The sequence below is a fragment of the Peromyscus leucopus genome, chromosome 6 (genome assembly GCF_004664715.2).
Source record: "Peromyscus leucopus breed LL Stock chromosome 6, UCI_PerLeu_2.1, whole genome shotgun sequence".
NCBI classification, from domain to species: Eukaryota; Metazoa; Chordata; class Mammalia; order Rodentia; family Cricetidae; genus Peromyscus; species Peromyscus leucopus.
This window is the reverse complement of record NC_051068.1, coordinates 126,225,253-126,241,206: the sequence shown is the minus strand read 5'-3', so window position 1 is coordinate 126,241,206 and position 15,954 is coordinate 126,225,253. Positions and strand designations below refer to the sequence as shown.

The following is a 15,954-nucleotide window of genomic DNA, read 5'->3' as shown; positions in this document are numbered from 1 at the left end:
TTTACTTAACCATTATGTATTTCTCAGCTAATTTGCAACCTCTAAAAATGGTATTCCAGACTTAGTTGTTGTCCCCATATTGTTTGGTGTGTGTTGGTAAATAATAGAAAGGAAAACATTCGTTAATTCTAAAATAACAATAACCTTGTGCTTCTATGTCAGGCACCAACCCTTCAAATAGAGCATAAAACCAAAGATTTGCCTTTTCACAGCCAAACCAGTTGCCAAGAAAAATTACCACTTAAGGAGGAAGCAGTAATTACACTCCAGGTTATAGTGTCCATTACCTCATTTAATTTTTATAAATCCTTTTAAAGCTAAAGAAAATCTAAGTATCTATCAGTTGTTCTTTGTATTTCTATGGCCAAATAAATAAATGGAGCAGCTAAGTGAGGAAGGACCTATTTTGTCTCAGTTTGAGGTGGCTCCAGTCCCACCCGGGCCACAGCCACTCACACTCAAATTAACACACAGATGCTTATATTGCTTATAAACTGTATGGCTGTGGTAGGCTTCTAGCTATCTAGTTCTTACATTTTAAATTAATACATTTCTTTTAATCTATAAGCTGCCACATGGCTCATGGCTTACCAGTATCTTAATATCTGTTTCTTATGGCGGCGGCTGGCAGTGTCTACTGACTTAGCCTTCTTGTTCCCAGAATTCTCCTCTCTCTTTGTCCTGCCTGTATTTCCTGCCTGGTTACTGGCCAATCAGCACTTCATTTATTAACCAATCAGAGCAACACATTCACAGCATAGAGAACATCTCATAGCAGACAGCCTTGTCTTGTTCCTGATTTTAGTGGAATTGCTGTGAGTTTCTCTCCATTTAATTTGATGTAACATCAATATGGCATTTTCTCAGAAAATTGGGAATCTATCTAACTCAAGACCCAATTGTACTACTCTTGGGCATATAACCAAAGGATGGTCCATCCTTTCACAAGGACACTTGCTCCTTATGAAATATATGGAACTAGAAAAAATCATCCTGAGTGAGATAACCTAGACCCAAAAAGACAACCACAGTATGTTATTAGCTATAGAGTAGAAGATAATCATACTATGGTCCACAGACCCAGAAAGTCTAAGTAACAAGAAGGGCTTAAAGGAGAATGCAAGGATCTCCCTAGGAAGGATAAAAATAGATTTTGTAGATAGACTAGGGGCAGGTGGGGTTGGGAACAGAAGAGATCGAGGGGCAAGGGAGAATTGACTGGAACTAGGGGGCATTTCAAGGGCAATGTAGAAACCTAGTCAATGGAAACTCCATGGACTCTATGAGCTTATCCCTAGCAAAGAATCCTAGTAATGGGTGACACCGAGCCTGAATGGGCTGTCTTCTGCAACCAGTCAAGGACTCAAGTGGAGGGGTTAGGACACCAACTCAGCCACAAAACCTTTGACCTACAGTTTGTCCTGCCTGCAGAGTGTTCTGGGACTGGAGTCTAGCAGAATAATCATCAAAGAGACCAGAGAGACTTCATCCAGCAACCGATGAGAGCAGATGCAGAACCCCACAGCCAAACATTAGGCAGAGCTTGGGAGTCCTACAGAGGAGGAGAAAGAAGGATGAGAGGAACCAAAGGGGTCAGGGACACCAAAAGAACAGGGCCCACAGAATGTACTGACCAGGACTCGGAGCCTCTCAGAGATCAGAAAGCTGGTAGGGGTTTGACCTAGGTTCTCTACATATGTTATGACTCTGTAGCTTGGTGTCCTTGTGAGATTCCTAACAGTGGGAGCAGGGGCTCTTACTCTTTTGCCTGCTTGTGGAATATTTTTTCTCCTACTGAGTTGTCTCATCCAGTCTTGATGTGATTGTATGTGCCTGGTATTACTGCAGCTTGTTATGGCACATTTGGTTGATGTCCCTGGAAGGCCTGCTCTTTTCTGAGGGGAGAGGAGTCAGGATGGATCTGGGGGAGAGGGAAGGTGTGAGGAAGAGACTTCAGGGAGGGGAGGAAGGAGAGAGAGTGGAATCTGTGGTCAGGATGTAATAAAAGAGAGAAGAATAAAAACTTTAATTCCTTTGGGTTCTTAAATGTGTCAGTGTGCCCTCCAGCTGAAATGATCACGAGGATGCGCCGGTTTGTGTCATGACACCATAGAGTGGATTCATTTGAATTTTTAACAGTGTGGAGCAAGCAGAGGGGGGAAATGGAAACTGAAGCTCAGAGGTCAGAACACGTTCCAGGCTAGTGTGTGGACATGCTCCCTGGGACAGTAACAACCTGCAGCACCTACTCTTTCATCACAGAGCCCTTGAGAAGGGAATCATTTCCTGAGGATTAATTTCAGATGGTCACCTCAGTTCGATAAAAGTTCTATGGACCTGTCTGGAATTTGCATTTTACTGTCTTGCTTGTATCTGCTAGAGTAAAGGTGAACTGACAGCATGGGGAACATGTGAACCAATTCTAGGAATCTCACACACTCCTTTGCTTTGCTCCAGCTGTTAAACAGTGCTTACAGGGGCTCTGTTGCTTTTCCCTTCACTTTTCCCCCTCTCTCCTCCTAGCCTATCTCTCTGTTACTTTTCTACACACACCAGTATCTAGACTGGCCAGGATTAACCAAGTTTATATCATTTGTAATGGTTCCCATATTAGCATATAGCAACCTGTGTGACCTAAACAAGAGTGATGGATCACCTCACACTTTCAGATCTACAAGATCTGTGTACTGACTACTCTGACCTCCTATGCAGATGTTCTTTGGGGATTGAAGATGGTCAACTTCTCTCTACTTTGCTGTGCCCAACCTTCTGCTTGTGTAATCTTTGTCCCAAGTTCCATTTCCCATACGGACACCAATCTTATTAGATTAGAATCTACTCTAAGGATCCCACTGGACTTCAACTACTTCTTGGAAGACAATATCTCTAAATACAGTCCACACTGAAATCCTGGGAATTAGGAGTTCCTCAGGGACATGACTCAACACATAAGGACCCTCTATCTTTCTCATTTTGTACTTCTTCAGTGCTTGTACCTATGGCAAGAACATTGACCTGGTAAAATTTCTTCTTGATCAGAATGCTGTGAACATTAATCACAGAGGAAGAGATGGGCACACAGGTAAGTCTGTACCAAGAACATCATGTATACACAGACCTGTCAGTTATCAAGAACAGTGTTGATCCAAGGGGGAACAGCATATTGAGAATGGCCAAGTCCCAGAGGCCAAGGTATTATTATCAATTAGAATAATTTAGGATTAATGGTAAATGCCAATAACAAAAATCAGATTGAGTTTTGTTCAGTTCCACTGTTGGTTTAAAAATCTACATACAGTCTTGTAACTTATGTAGCTGGAATCGTGAAAGGTTGATGACATCTCTCTGTCATTGGTTTGGTGTTCAAGAAAAATACTGACTGGACTCTTGATTATTTTTTTTTGTAAAGGCAATAATATTTGTTCTTGACCACTACTATAGTTTTAGGAATAAAAAATAAAACATATTGTGAATAAATATAGTCAAGATAGAAGGTTGCCTAGACTAGGATACCTCTATTGCTGAACATATCACTTGTTTTCTCAATAATAAAAATAATTTCTCATCACATATCAAGTATGGCTTTATATTTCTAGAAACAATCCTGTTTGTAAGGATGACTCTTTTGATATCAAAGCACCTGTTCTTCTTTCTTCTTTTCCTTCTTTTGTTCTTTTCCATCACAGGATTGCACTCTGCTTGCTACCATGGCCACATTCGCCTGGTTCAGTTCCTACTGGATAATGGTGCTGATATGAATCTAGTTGCCTGTGATCCCAGCAGGTCTAGTGGTGAAAAGGATGAGCAGACATGTTTGATGTGGGCTTATGAAAAAGGTATGTTTTTAATCAGTGCATCTCTGCAGTGACACATTGAACTGTGTGCATAGATTATGCCAATGCATCAATAATCCCTTTGCTTACATGACTTACCCTCCCACTTTCTCTGTAGATTGTGTGTGAAGCTCTGGGGACCTAGATCAAAGAGTTTAACAGACCATTATTAGAGAAAGCAACTTCTTGGCTGCAAATGAGCTGGTGTATTCTCAGCATTGACAATGAAAAGGGACTGGGCTGCTGCAATTCTAGGCTCTAGATAAACAGGACTAAGATAGGTGACCATAGCAGAGTGGTCTTACAGCTGGTTTCTATATCTTAAGGAAATATTGATGTAGATCTAAATTTTCAGAATATATATATGGGGGGGCAGGAACATTTTTTAGTTTAAATCATACTAAGAACATTTGTGTTACAATAAAGCAAGGAAGAAAATATACAAAACACACAGCTCTCACCTTAAAAAGAATAAGAAAAGTTTATTCCAGAGCCAAATTAAGTTGCTGTGACCCAGAAAAACAGATTTAGGTTATTCCAAATACCACATTCCAATGTGGTAATAGTCTCATCAAGTTTTTGTAGAAACAGGACAAAATAAAGTCATAACGGCAACATTTTCCAAATGTATTGATGGGAACATTGGTTAGGCTGGTTACAACCATGCAAGGACTTCTCTGTTATAGGTCTCCAGTGTGATGCAATGCCACTCCCAGCCTTTGGGGTAGTGGAAGTCAATGGGGCTGTTCACATTCATCAAAAGGGTTTACCTCATCATCAAAAGGATTTGAGGTCACACACCGAAGTGGGTAGTAAATATGGGGTTTGTCCTGGAGTATGGTTGATATACCCAATTTCTCAATTGGAGAAAACCTATTTCCCTTTTACTACTGTGTACCAATTGTAAATAGCTTCTTGGTTAGGGTTGTAACTCCGTGGCCACTTCCTCCTCTCAGTGCTGGGAACTTGTTGAGCTTGAACCTGTGCAGGTCTGTGTGAGCTGCCATAATCTCTGAGTTCATATGTGTGTCTGTCCTGTTGTGTCTGGAAGACACTGCTTCCTTGTAATCACCCATCACCTCTGGATCTTACAATCTTTCTGTTCACTCTTCTGTATTGATCCTTGGGGTCTGAGGGGAGAGGTTTGATGAAGACATTCCACATAGCACTGAGTACTCAAATCTTTCACTCTCGGCACAATGTCCAGTTGTGGGTGTATATTAATTTCAGTCTTCCACATCAAGAAGCTTCTCTGGTATGCATTGAAAGGCACCAATCTATGTGTATAGCCATATATCATTAGGAGTAATTTTTACCATGTTCCTTTAGCAGAATGACAGTAGTAGGTATTCCTGTAGGCCCATGATCTATTTATCATTAGTTTCTTGGCCACTTAAGCAGTGTCAGGCATGGGTTCCCTCTCATGGAATGTGCCTTAAATCTAATCAAAAAGTGATTGATCACTCCCATAACATTTGTAACATGATTGGGCCAATATATCTTGCAGATAGGTCACTGCTGTAGGTCACAGGGTTTTTAGGTTAGGTAATTGGTGATTACCTCTCTCCTCCAGTAAAGTACCTTAAAGCTCCATGAATGCTAGTCAGAAATATGAAGCTTCTAGTTGGGCAAAAGCTTGATTTTTCCATGTTGGATGACATAAGTAAGTATTATCTTCAGCCATAAGGCCTCACTACCATGTTATGCAAAATAACCAATAACCTTAGCAATAAGATGTGATCTTTGGGGATTCCCATGGGACTCCTTTGGTCAACAACTCAATAAGAAATAACAAGTTCCTGGCACTTGACGTTTCAAGATGTCTTAAAAGGTCTGTCTGGTCATTGTCTCTCTATTATTTGCTGACTTGATTTAGATTGCTTTCGTATACGTAGATGTTTTAGGACGCTTCTGCAGTAGTAAGTTTCCACCTGGTTTTTCTAATGGCCCTCCGCATAGTCCCTCCTCCACCCCTCTCTCTCTCCCCCTCCCTATTCGATCCCCTTATCCTGGTTTTCTCTGTGCATTTTTAGGATGTTTAAAGTATATATAAAAATAGGTTTCTCATTTTTAATGTGAGAATCCTCAAACATCATGCTGACAAGCAAAATTGCCAAGCTGTAGGCTTTCTCAGCCTGCCAAGTTGATCTAAAAGGTTTTGTGCCTGAAATAGGGTAAAGTCCATTAGCAAAAGGAGATATGAAGTTTGAAGGATGAAAACGGGAGACTATTGCAAGCTCGGAGACAGGAAGACAGGAAAATACGCAGGTCTGGAGATTGCTAGTGAAAATTATGCAGGATTACTTTTACATAGGTGAGTCAGTAAAATAGAGATGAAACAGTAAACACCATAGATCCTTGCACAAGCCCCTCCTACATATCTCAGTGAGTTCTTACACCCATCCAGAACCCAAATGAAAAAATTTACCAGCACTCAAGCCCCAGAAACACTACTGACCTTCTCTTCCTATATCTTTTGAAAGAGTGTGCCACAGCTTCTTTTTCTGATTTATGGACTGGAATGTTATGGTATATTCCACTGTATCTGGCTTCTGTTGGCCAACAATTTGCAAGATCAACCCATCTCTTTACAAGCAGCTGCTGACTGTCCATTCATATCACTGCATATTGTAATGTTTTGAGGCAGAATCACAACTCATTTAAATATTCTACCAACCGTGGACACTTTGTTAGAGCTTTAAAGAATACCGTGTCATGGAACTCACTTGTGAGTGTACAGTGTGTGTGTTTTGGTGGCTATGAACACACTGCTGTAAAGTATCATGGCCTTCTGCTTTGAATTATGAAACTCTAAGTAGTTCTATCTTTAAGTATCAACTGGTGAATCTTCCACAGTTTGAAGCTTGGGAGGTCTCACTGATTCCTTTTGCTCAATATACCATGTTTGTTCATGAATTCTCAGACAGCTTTTCTCAAGGGCTGTGAGATTCAGCGCCACAGTGTTTACCAAGCATTAGTCTTCCAGAAAGCTTCTCTGGAATTGCTGTTTCAGATTTCTTTTCACTGGACCTGATTTTGTTTGTTTTCAGTTGATTAAGAGTGATAGTCGAAATCTGGCTTTATTTATTTTATACTTTGTTTGAATCAACTCCTTACAAAACGATGAATCATTGCACAGCTCCTGAGACTTCTTTACAGCAGAAACCCTGTAGTTCAGTGTGCCTGCCCACTCATCTCTCCAGAAATGGTCGTATATGTCACCTCTATTTGTCCAACTAATGTGCCAGGAACCAGCATGGATTCCCATAATTACTGTGAACTTTAGCGAACTGAATGTTAGTACCCAGGAGACAGATGGATGGTTTGCATATGTTGGGGCAGAGCAAGTCAGACCAGCAAGATGACATTGTTGCTGTTTTCTCCGGCATTGTTTTCATGTGCTCTGTGAAGACTGAAATGGCCTTGTTAGTGCTGTCAGCAGGACAGTTCTGTTTGTTTTCAATAAAGACATGCTTCTTCTCTCCTTTGGAGAGGGATTCACCAAATTAATTATGGCTTTCAAAAAGAACTCTTCTGTGGGTCCTGCAGAATTCTCACAGGACAGAAGGGATTTGGAAACGGCTCCATTCTGGTTTGTCAGGGACCCTGCCCTACCCCAGGCCTAGGCAGGGGCTTCACAAGCAGGGTTTCTCTGAAAGGATACTTCTATGAGGGGAGTCAGACCTAGGATGTTTATAGATATGGACCCCCACAAAACCCCAAACTTACTTAAGACAATATGAGACACAATTTTGTGATGTTTCTGTCACTTGGATGTCCAATTCCCAAGCATGAACTTGGTAGATGACACCATCATGTGGCGATGACAAAAGGTTGGGCCCCTGTTCCGAATATCTCATCCAAGACTACACATAGACTAGAACAGTGTTTTATCTTTCTCAATGTCCCTTGTGACTTAATGGCTCTAAGCTACTTCGTCTGACATAAACTAAATTTTAGTTAACCTTCACTGCAATAGTCTGATACAGTAACTCCAGGGGTACTTTAAGATTTTAGAAAAGTCATTTGTTCTTTTGGAATACATTCTGAAGAGTTGATTCATGCTGGCTTTGTGGGGCCATATAGGATGAATGTTGTCTATATAGATGAACCTTTTAACTCACGGAGACAAAAATCAATTCCCTAGTTACCTCAATTTTTCAGTGAAATCTTCTGCTGAGAATTAACCATGTTTGGCTAGAGTCCACCAAGCTTCAATTTAACAGTATTTAGAGTGTCCCTCCTCCTTTTTCTATAATTCGACCCAAAGTGAAGCGATAGCAGTTTCTCTTGGGTTTGTTCTGCCCTTTCTCTAAGGTACAAAGTACTTGTATGATTCAATTTAAATTGTCCAGAAGACGTAGCCAGCAGCCTGCTTATGTTCAGATCCTCTGCCCTAAGCACCAGTATGGAAAACCCATTGAAAAGATCTGCACGTAATCCTACATCCATTGCATCAAAGATGAAACTGCTAAATGAAAAGATCTCAGCCAATTAGAGTTGAACCCATAGCTCCACGGCTTGTCTGGCAGTTAGGTTTGAAAAGGCTGCCTTTGACAACGAAAAGCACTCTTTATGTCAGACTGTTTAGGGTCAGAAAATAACCCAAACTAGAAACAGACTAAAAACTTCTGATTGCTTTGATGCTGACACCAGTTAAAGTAATTTACAGAGGTTCCTTTCCCAATATTTAATTACCCACAATGCAATATTTACATACAGCAGAGGTGCCATAATTCACAGTGACAGGAAGCTGGGGCTGGAGAATTAGTAGTAAGTGAGTAAAACAATAAAAATTGAGGCTCCTGCCCTGAGATACGTGCTTTGTTTATTCCTTCTGACAAGTGGACTACGGTGTGAATTATTTATAGTAAATGTGCTATTGTGTGCTCGCTAACAGTAATGAAATCTCGTAGTCATGAGTGCCTACAGATTCTAGCTATAAAAAGTAGCCGAAGGGTAGAGGTTAGGGAGGAATAGAAGTAAGAAATGATGGATTCATGAGCCATTCTGCAAACTTTCACCAGTGCATAGTGAAATCCTCAAGCCAGCGGGAGTGCAGGCATGTGGTTAACAAGCCTGGTGTAGCCTGTTAGAGTGGACTGGGAACAACAGCAGTGGAAGGAAGGACTAACAGAAACTTGAGGTGGTATTTCTAAATCTGTGTATGAGTGTTTCTATACTAGCTCTCTTTCTGCATGTTTAGTTACTCCTTTAAATATAAATAATAACACTAGCCTTCACTTAAATAGAAAGAGTTTATTGTTATTATGAGAAGGTAATATGTAAACTTTTTCTGAAGTGCAATTGCTATAAGTATTGGCATACTTAAGTGGGCAGACTATAACTTATATTTGTTACATCTATGTAGCATATGTTTATGTAAGTATATGGTCCAACACTCAAAGTAAATTACTTTTTGTTCTTTTGTTCTTAAAGTAAAGTCTCATTCTGTAGCCCAAGCCACTCTGGAACTCAGTATGTATCCCAGGCTGGCCCAGTACTCAAAACAATCCTATTAACCACAGCTCCCCAAGTCTGCGGTCTAGGGGTGAGCCACCAGGCCTTGCTGTAAGACTCTTGAAACGGGCATTATCTTTCCATTATGAAGAATTGGGGAGTTATCTGCTAAGTCCCTCCTGCCTGAGACACACAGGTGCTCACAGAGAGCAGGTGCTTACAGAACTCTGCCTCAATGAACAGGTCAAATTTTTGACCACACAGTGAGAAATGAGGCAACAGGAAGCACAAACACCACCCCGTTACCAAATGACCCCAAGTGCATCCTTTAATCTCTCTCTACTTTCATCATAAAATGTAAGGCGAACAATTCAGCATTGACTTTGCCAAATTCTGACAGGAGCTGAGATCAGATATGTTTAGAATGTAAGAGACCCTGAGTGGAGATTGTGATCTTTGCTATTCTTAAGTGGACTGTAGTCTTTCCTCATTCATAGTATGCTTTAATATATATAAAATAATCATATAGGATGTGAGAAGCCCTTTGGAGCCTCTATTAAAGGGTTTTGCCCAAGCCAAGCCCATTATTCAAAACTTGAAAATCGAAAAGCATATGCCAAGTCACATAACTGCTTGGTGGTTCAAAATGCATTAAAGGGGCAGTGGTGGCCCACACCTTTAATCCCAGTACTTGGGAGGCAGAAGCAAATGGATCTCTGTGAAATCTACACAAAAAAAAAACTCTGTCTCGAAAAAACAAAACCAACAACAACAAAAAGCCTCAAGACTTAAGATTTTGCTTAGCAAAACCAAGAAAAGGGCGTTTTCAGGCTTAGTAAAGGAAGCTCTTCATTGAGCTCCCCATCAGGCTCCAGACCACCACACGAACAGGTGACTTAATCCCTAGACTTCACTATCTAAACAACATGTGGAACTTCAGATCAAATGTCATTGGCCTCCTCACTACCCCTCTACTGTGTATCCCTCATTCATCTGTTTTTTGATGGTACCATTCACTACCATCCACAGTGTCACTTAATCCAGAAGCAAGGATAATCCATGACCCTTTTCTCCTTCAGATTCCCTCCCCTAGCACACATAGTCATTCAAATGAGAAGTCCCCTTACTCCATTTCAGCGTATTTGAGTCTATTCTTTCCTCGTTATTTTTATTACTATTGTTTTAGTTCAAACCCTTCTTATATTTTGCCTGATTAATTTTAACACCATTAACTCATTTTTCTTTTAATATCTTTTGGATCTCTGTCTCCAGTTATATAGTCTAATGGAAGCATTCAAAATGCAAAAGCTTTCAGTGACACACAACCATCCACAGGAAAAGGCCGTGCTTGCCACAATGCCCAAGGCACTTCCTGCTTCAAAAGCACCATTGGCAGTGACACTTTCATAAGGATGTTCCCACAAGTGACAACCATTACCATATTTACCGGGTCACCAGTATTTTCTCAGTGTCTACTCTGTGTCATACATATTACAAACCTGATTCACTGTTCTGTGTAATGACACTGAGGAGCAGCATCTGTTAATACAACGGTAATAAAACCTCACTTTTTATCCCTAGACACACCTGCCATCCCGTCTTCCTTTCCAGTGTTCTTCCCACACCTCTATACTCTAAAAAATTTCTGATTCCCACTTAACTTTCATGATAAGTACACAAATTATCTCTAACAGAAAGTCTTGCCTGGCATCCCAGACTCATAAATGCCTCTTTTAACACTTTTATTGCCTGTATAATGTATCTCTACTTTCCAATTCATCATGAAACACCTCATCCCTAATAAATTGCCAGCTTTTGTACAACAAGCCTTTGGGGCTATTAGTCTTCATCTTCCAAAACAAGTCAAATTCACTGACTAACTCCTAACAGAAGTTCGGGGCAAGTTTGCTGAAATGAAATCAAGAAAGAAGGAGCCATTAGACATGACAATTGTTCCATGTACCAACAAAGGGCTTCTTATGAGAGATGTTTTCAGGAATACTAATTACCACTATTCTGTTGCCTCTGTAGCTATGTCTATATGTAGGAGAGCTGACTTAACTACAGAGTCCCTATCAATGTTAGTTTTAATTTTCAACTTGACACAGTTTCAAGTCATCTGAGAGGAAATTCTCAATTGAGGAATTGTCTAGATTAGACAGGCCTGTGGGCATGTCTGAGAGCATCCCTCAATGATGGATTGTGGCCTAGAAGTACAAGCCAAACAAAGTTCTCCACACATTGCTTTTTGTTAGAGTGCTTTATCACAGCAGCAGAAAGGACACTAGACTAGCAATCAGTTCTAGGCATGGAGTGTTGATGTGATGGACCATGCTGTTTCACTGAAGGACTGTAGAAATATTTGCAACTCTGGGCTGGGAAAGCCATTTAAAGCTCAATGAGCTTCTGCCATGAGAACTTGAAGGATAAGAATGTTGAGAGGAAGCCTTGCTTGTGAAATTTTCATAAGAGAGTCAGAGCAGAAGCCAGGAGGTAAACCAGTTGGCTGGCTTTCTCTCTGCCTTGCTTCTGGGCTCATCCTTAGCTAATTTTCTTATTCAGCCCAGGACTATTGCATTAAGAACAATGCCACTTACAATGACTTGGGTCCTTCTGCATCAGCCAATAATCAAGACATTCCCCCACAGATACACCCTTAGACCAATCTGAGCTAGGCAATTCCTCAATCAAGGGAAGCTCTACGCTGTGTCAGGTTGACAGAGCTAACTAGGACAGTCCTCATAGTCAAGCAGACAAGCAGTTGGACTGGCAATTTTTATTCTGGCCAGAATCTTTTTCTCTCTTTGCTTAACTCAACTTTCAAGTCAGCTTGTGACTCATCACATAGCCCTTGCCTAGCTTGCGGGTGTGGCAGGACATTGCTGGGATACACAGTCATAGCATCTTCTGCTTTTCTCCCTGAAGCTTGGCTAAATAAAATCAAGGTAATGCATATGGTGCAAACAAGAGATATAATTATTTTCCTTTACGGCTAACTAGCATTGCTAGAACAGTGAGGGAGAGGTGCATTTCAACAATGTATCTGCCATACCTATTACTTTATTCCTTCCACAGAAATGCATCGGCAGCTAGTCTGCCATGTCCTGTGCAAAGAACTGAGGTGAAGCAATGAGCAATACCGACAGCATCTTCATGCTGTGAGAAAGGCCATAGTTCTAGCATGAACAGACAGGCTGAAATCAAGAAAATGGATGGAAAACATCATATATCATAATGACATAAGTGCTGTCAGCAAAGTAAGAATAAAAATGTAGTAATGAGTAAAATGTTCAAGGGCATTATCTCAAACTGAGTAGTCAGAAAGGCTTCACTGGGAAGAAAGAACCTGAAGCTGGCCTCTGGCGGGTGCATGAGAAACAGTCAAAGAAGGAGAGGAAGTGGGGATGGCAGGTGAGATGGGAGGGAAGAACAGAGGAAGGAGAGTGGGAGATCTGAGCTGTCCCAGTCCCATGGTAAAGAGTTACGCTTGCCAATCTCCAGTAGTGCTGAAGGGCTGGTGGCATTTTCATTTGACTTGTGATGGAGGAGCAACAGGTGAAAGGGCAGGTGGGTTTCAAAGCCGAGGCACTTGACAGAGCTGACTCACGTGAAGACAGAGTAAGCCAGGAATTCTTTTCGCCTCTGGTCTTATTGACAGTCTGGGTTCAAGACTCTCTGCTGGAAGACAAGCTGCAGAAGGACAGACTTCAGAAGTAACTGTCTGACTCACTTTTCAGTGCTTCTGGGAAACGAGATTTTATATGATGAGAGTGCGGCTGAGACATTGGGCGGAATCTTGCCTGTGACACTGCTGGAGATTGGATTCCTCTGAGTCGGTGTTACAGAGTGTGCCTTTAGTGATCTGGGCAACTGAAACACGCAAATCTGTAAAAATGCCCTGGAGACGGGGCAGGAGACGGATCAGCAGGTGAAGTGCTTGCTGTATAAGCATGAGGACCTAATTAATAATTCAAGCACGGTGGTGTGCACTGTGATCTCATCACTGGAAGATGAAGATAACTATCACGCCTGGTGAGCTCCAGGCACATGAACAACCCTGTCTCGAAAAAATCAAGGAGGATAGTGTCTAAGGAATGACTGCCAGCATTTACCTTTACCCCCCCCCACACACACACATGCACACATATGCACACGCACACATGCACACGCACGCGCACGCACATGCACACACACACATGCACACACACACAAACACACATGCACACACATACACACACACATGGACACACACACATGCATACACACACAAACACACATGCACACACATGCACACACACACAAACACACATGCACACACATGCACACACACACAAACACACATGCACACACATACACACACACATGCACACACACACATGCACACACACACAAACACACATGCACACGCATGCACATGCACAGACACACACACAGACACACACACATGCACACACATGCACACACATGCACACACACGCACACACACACAAACACACATGCACACACATACACACACACATGGACACACACACATGCATACATACACACACGCACATGCACATGCATGCACATGCACACACACACACAGACACACACACACATGCACACACATGCACACACACACAAACACACATGCACACACATACACACACACACGCACACACACACATGCATACACACACACACACACATGCACACACTTCCCTGATTTCTGTAATCAAATCCCCATGGCTTTTCTAATCCTTGTCCCAGACTCCGGCTGATAGTGTCGTCACTGCTGTCATTTTACTGATCTCCACGTCATTTTTATCATGCATCTCAATCCCATTCCTTTCCCCGTCCTATGGTGATATAGATATATAGGATATAGAGATGATAAGAAAAAGGGTAGATTAATGAACTTACTTTTAAAGAACAACAACTTGTTTAAAATGTTTTACATTGGTATAAATTTTAGTTTATGTTTAAAATGTTTTACATTGGTATAAATTTTAGTTTATTGATACAAACTTGAAGTTAATTTTGTTATACTGTTTATATATTTCTATTCTTGTTTGAGGTATTATGTTTATGTAACTCATTTAAAATTGTAATGGATAATTAAGAAATAGATTAATAATTAGTCATGTATGATAATCATATTTGTAGCTATGTTAGTTAAGTCTTCTAGGTATACATAGATATATTTCAGGTAGATAGGTAATCTTCAAACACTTCATAGACCTAGAGAATATGGCATTTAAATAACTTATAATTCTGTTGACGTGAGACACAATTGCTCCTGGCTGCACCAATTTGATCCGGAGGGAATGTTGGGCTTCTAAGACATTTCCATTTGGAAGGTTGTCTTCTTGGCACAAAATGGCCTACTGGGCAAAGAACTGCCCTTACCTTGATGGCTGACAGTAAGAATGCAATGCTGTCCTTTCTGGACAAACGGGACATAAGGAAAGCGACCACTGTACTCTGCCAAGACAGGGTAAGATGGTCTTTCAGAATTCCTGCTTTTGAAAATGGTCTGTCTGATACTCTAGGCCTGTAGCCAATTTGAATGTACCAACAATGCTGAAAAACATTAGGTGACTGTCCAGGCTGCCAGCTGTCTTGGTATACTCTTGCAAGATTCCCAAAAGTTGCTTGCATCTATCTACCATTTCTCAGGTACCATTATGTTCCTTCTCAGGTCTTTGATGTGGTTAAAGACTAGATAGTTATAATTTCCTCAGTTATCATAAAAGATAAGTTAGATATAAAACCTTAAACTCATAAATATAAGATAGATAGGACATCTTTAATATTGTAACTGTAATTCTTGCTCGATAATTGTTTTGTTATATGTAATTTTACCATGTTAAAGTTAAAACCTTCCTTTTAAAAAAAAGAAGAAAAGGGGAAGTGCTGTGAATATCACTCTATATAAATAAAACACTGATGGCCAGTGACCAGACAGGAAGTATAGGCAGGACAAGGAGAGAGGAGAATTGGGGAAACAGGAAGAAGGAAGGAGAGACAGGAGCCACCGCCAGGATAAGCAACATGTAAAGATGCCGGTAAGCCACAGGGCATGTGACAAGGTATAGATTTATAGAACTGGGTTAATTTAAGATATAAGAACAGTTAGCAAGAGGCCTGCCATGGCCATACAGTTTATAAGTAATGTAAGCATCTGAGTGATTATTTTACACGTGGATTGTGGGACTGCGGGGCTTGGTAGAACCTGGAGAGAAGCCCTCCAGCAACACTATGGTGATACTTTATTTGTACTGAAATGTGATTTTATTTGCATGTTAATAAATAAAGTTGCCTGGGGGTCAGAGCTAATAGCAAGCCTTAGCAGAAGCTGGGCGTTGGTGGTGCACGCCTTTAATCCCAGCTCTTGGGAGGCAGAGCTAGGAAGTTCTCTGTGTGTTCAAGGATACAGCCAGCATGGAAACACACACCTTTAATCTCAATACCAACCATAGAAGACCTGGAGGTCTGTACAGACAGGCAGTGACGAGGAGGTCATGTGGTTGGGTTTACAACCAATGAGAAGGCAGAATAGAAAGTCTATAAAAAAAGACAAACAGACAGGAAGTAGGTCTCTTGGCTGAAGAGGACAGCAGCAGCAGTGAAGAGTAAGGCTCTTAGCTCTGACCTCTTGGGCTTTCATCTCTGCATT

The 15,954-nt window shown here is 41.1% G+C and overlaps 1 protein-coding gene across 6 annotated transcripts in view; it reads left to right on the top strand.

Moving 5' to 3' along the window:
* Positions 1-15,954, top strand: part of LOC114702493 (serine/threonine-protein kinase TNNI3K) — a 273,778-nt gene that overhangs the window by 79,085 nt on the left and 178,739 nt on the right. For all 6 annotated transcript variants that reach the window (XM_028882930.2, XM_028882931.2, XM_028882932.2 and 3 more), the window contains exons 10-11: positions 2,988-3,082; positions 3,687-3,836. In XM_028882930.2, coding sequence (XP_028738763.1) covers positions 2,988-3,082; positions 3,687-3,836 — 245 coding nt within the window. The remainder of the gene's footprint in view (positions 1-2,987; positions 3,083-3,686; positions 3,837-15,954) is intronic.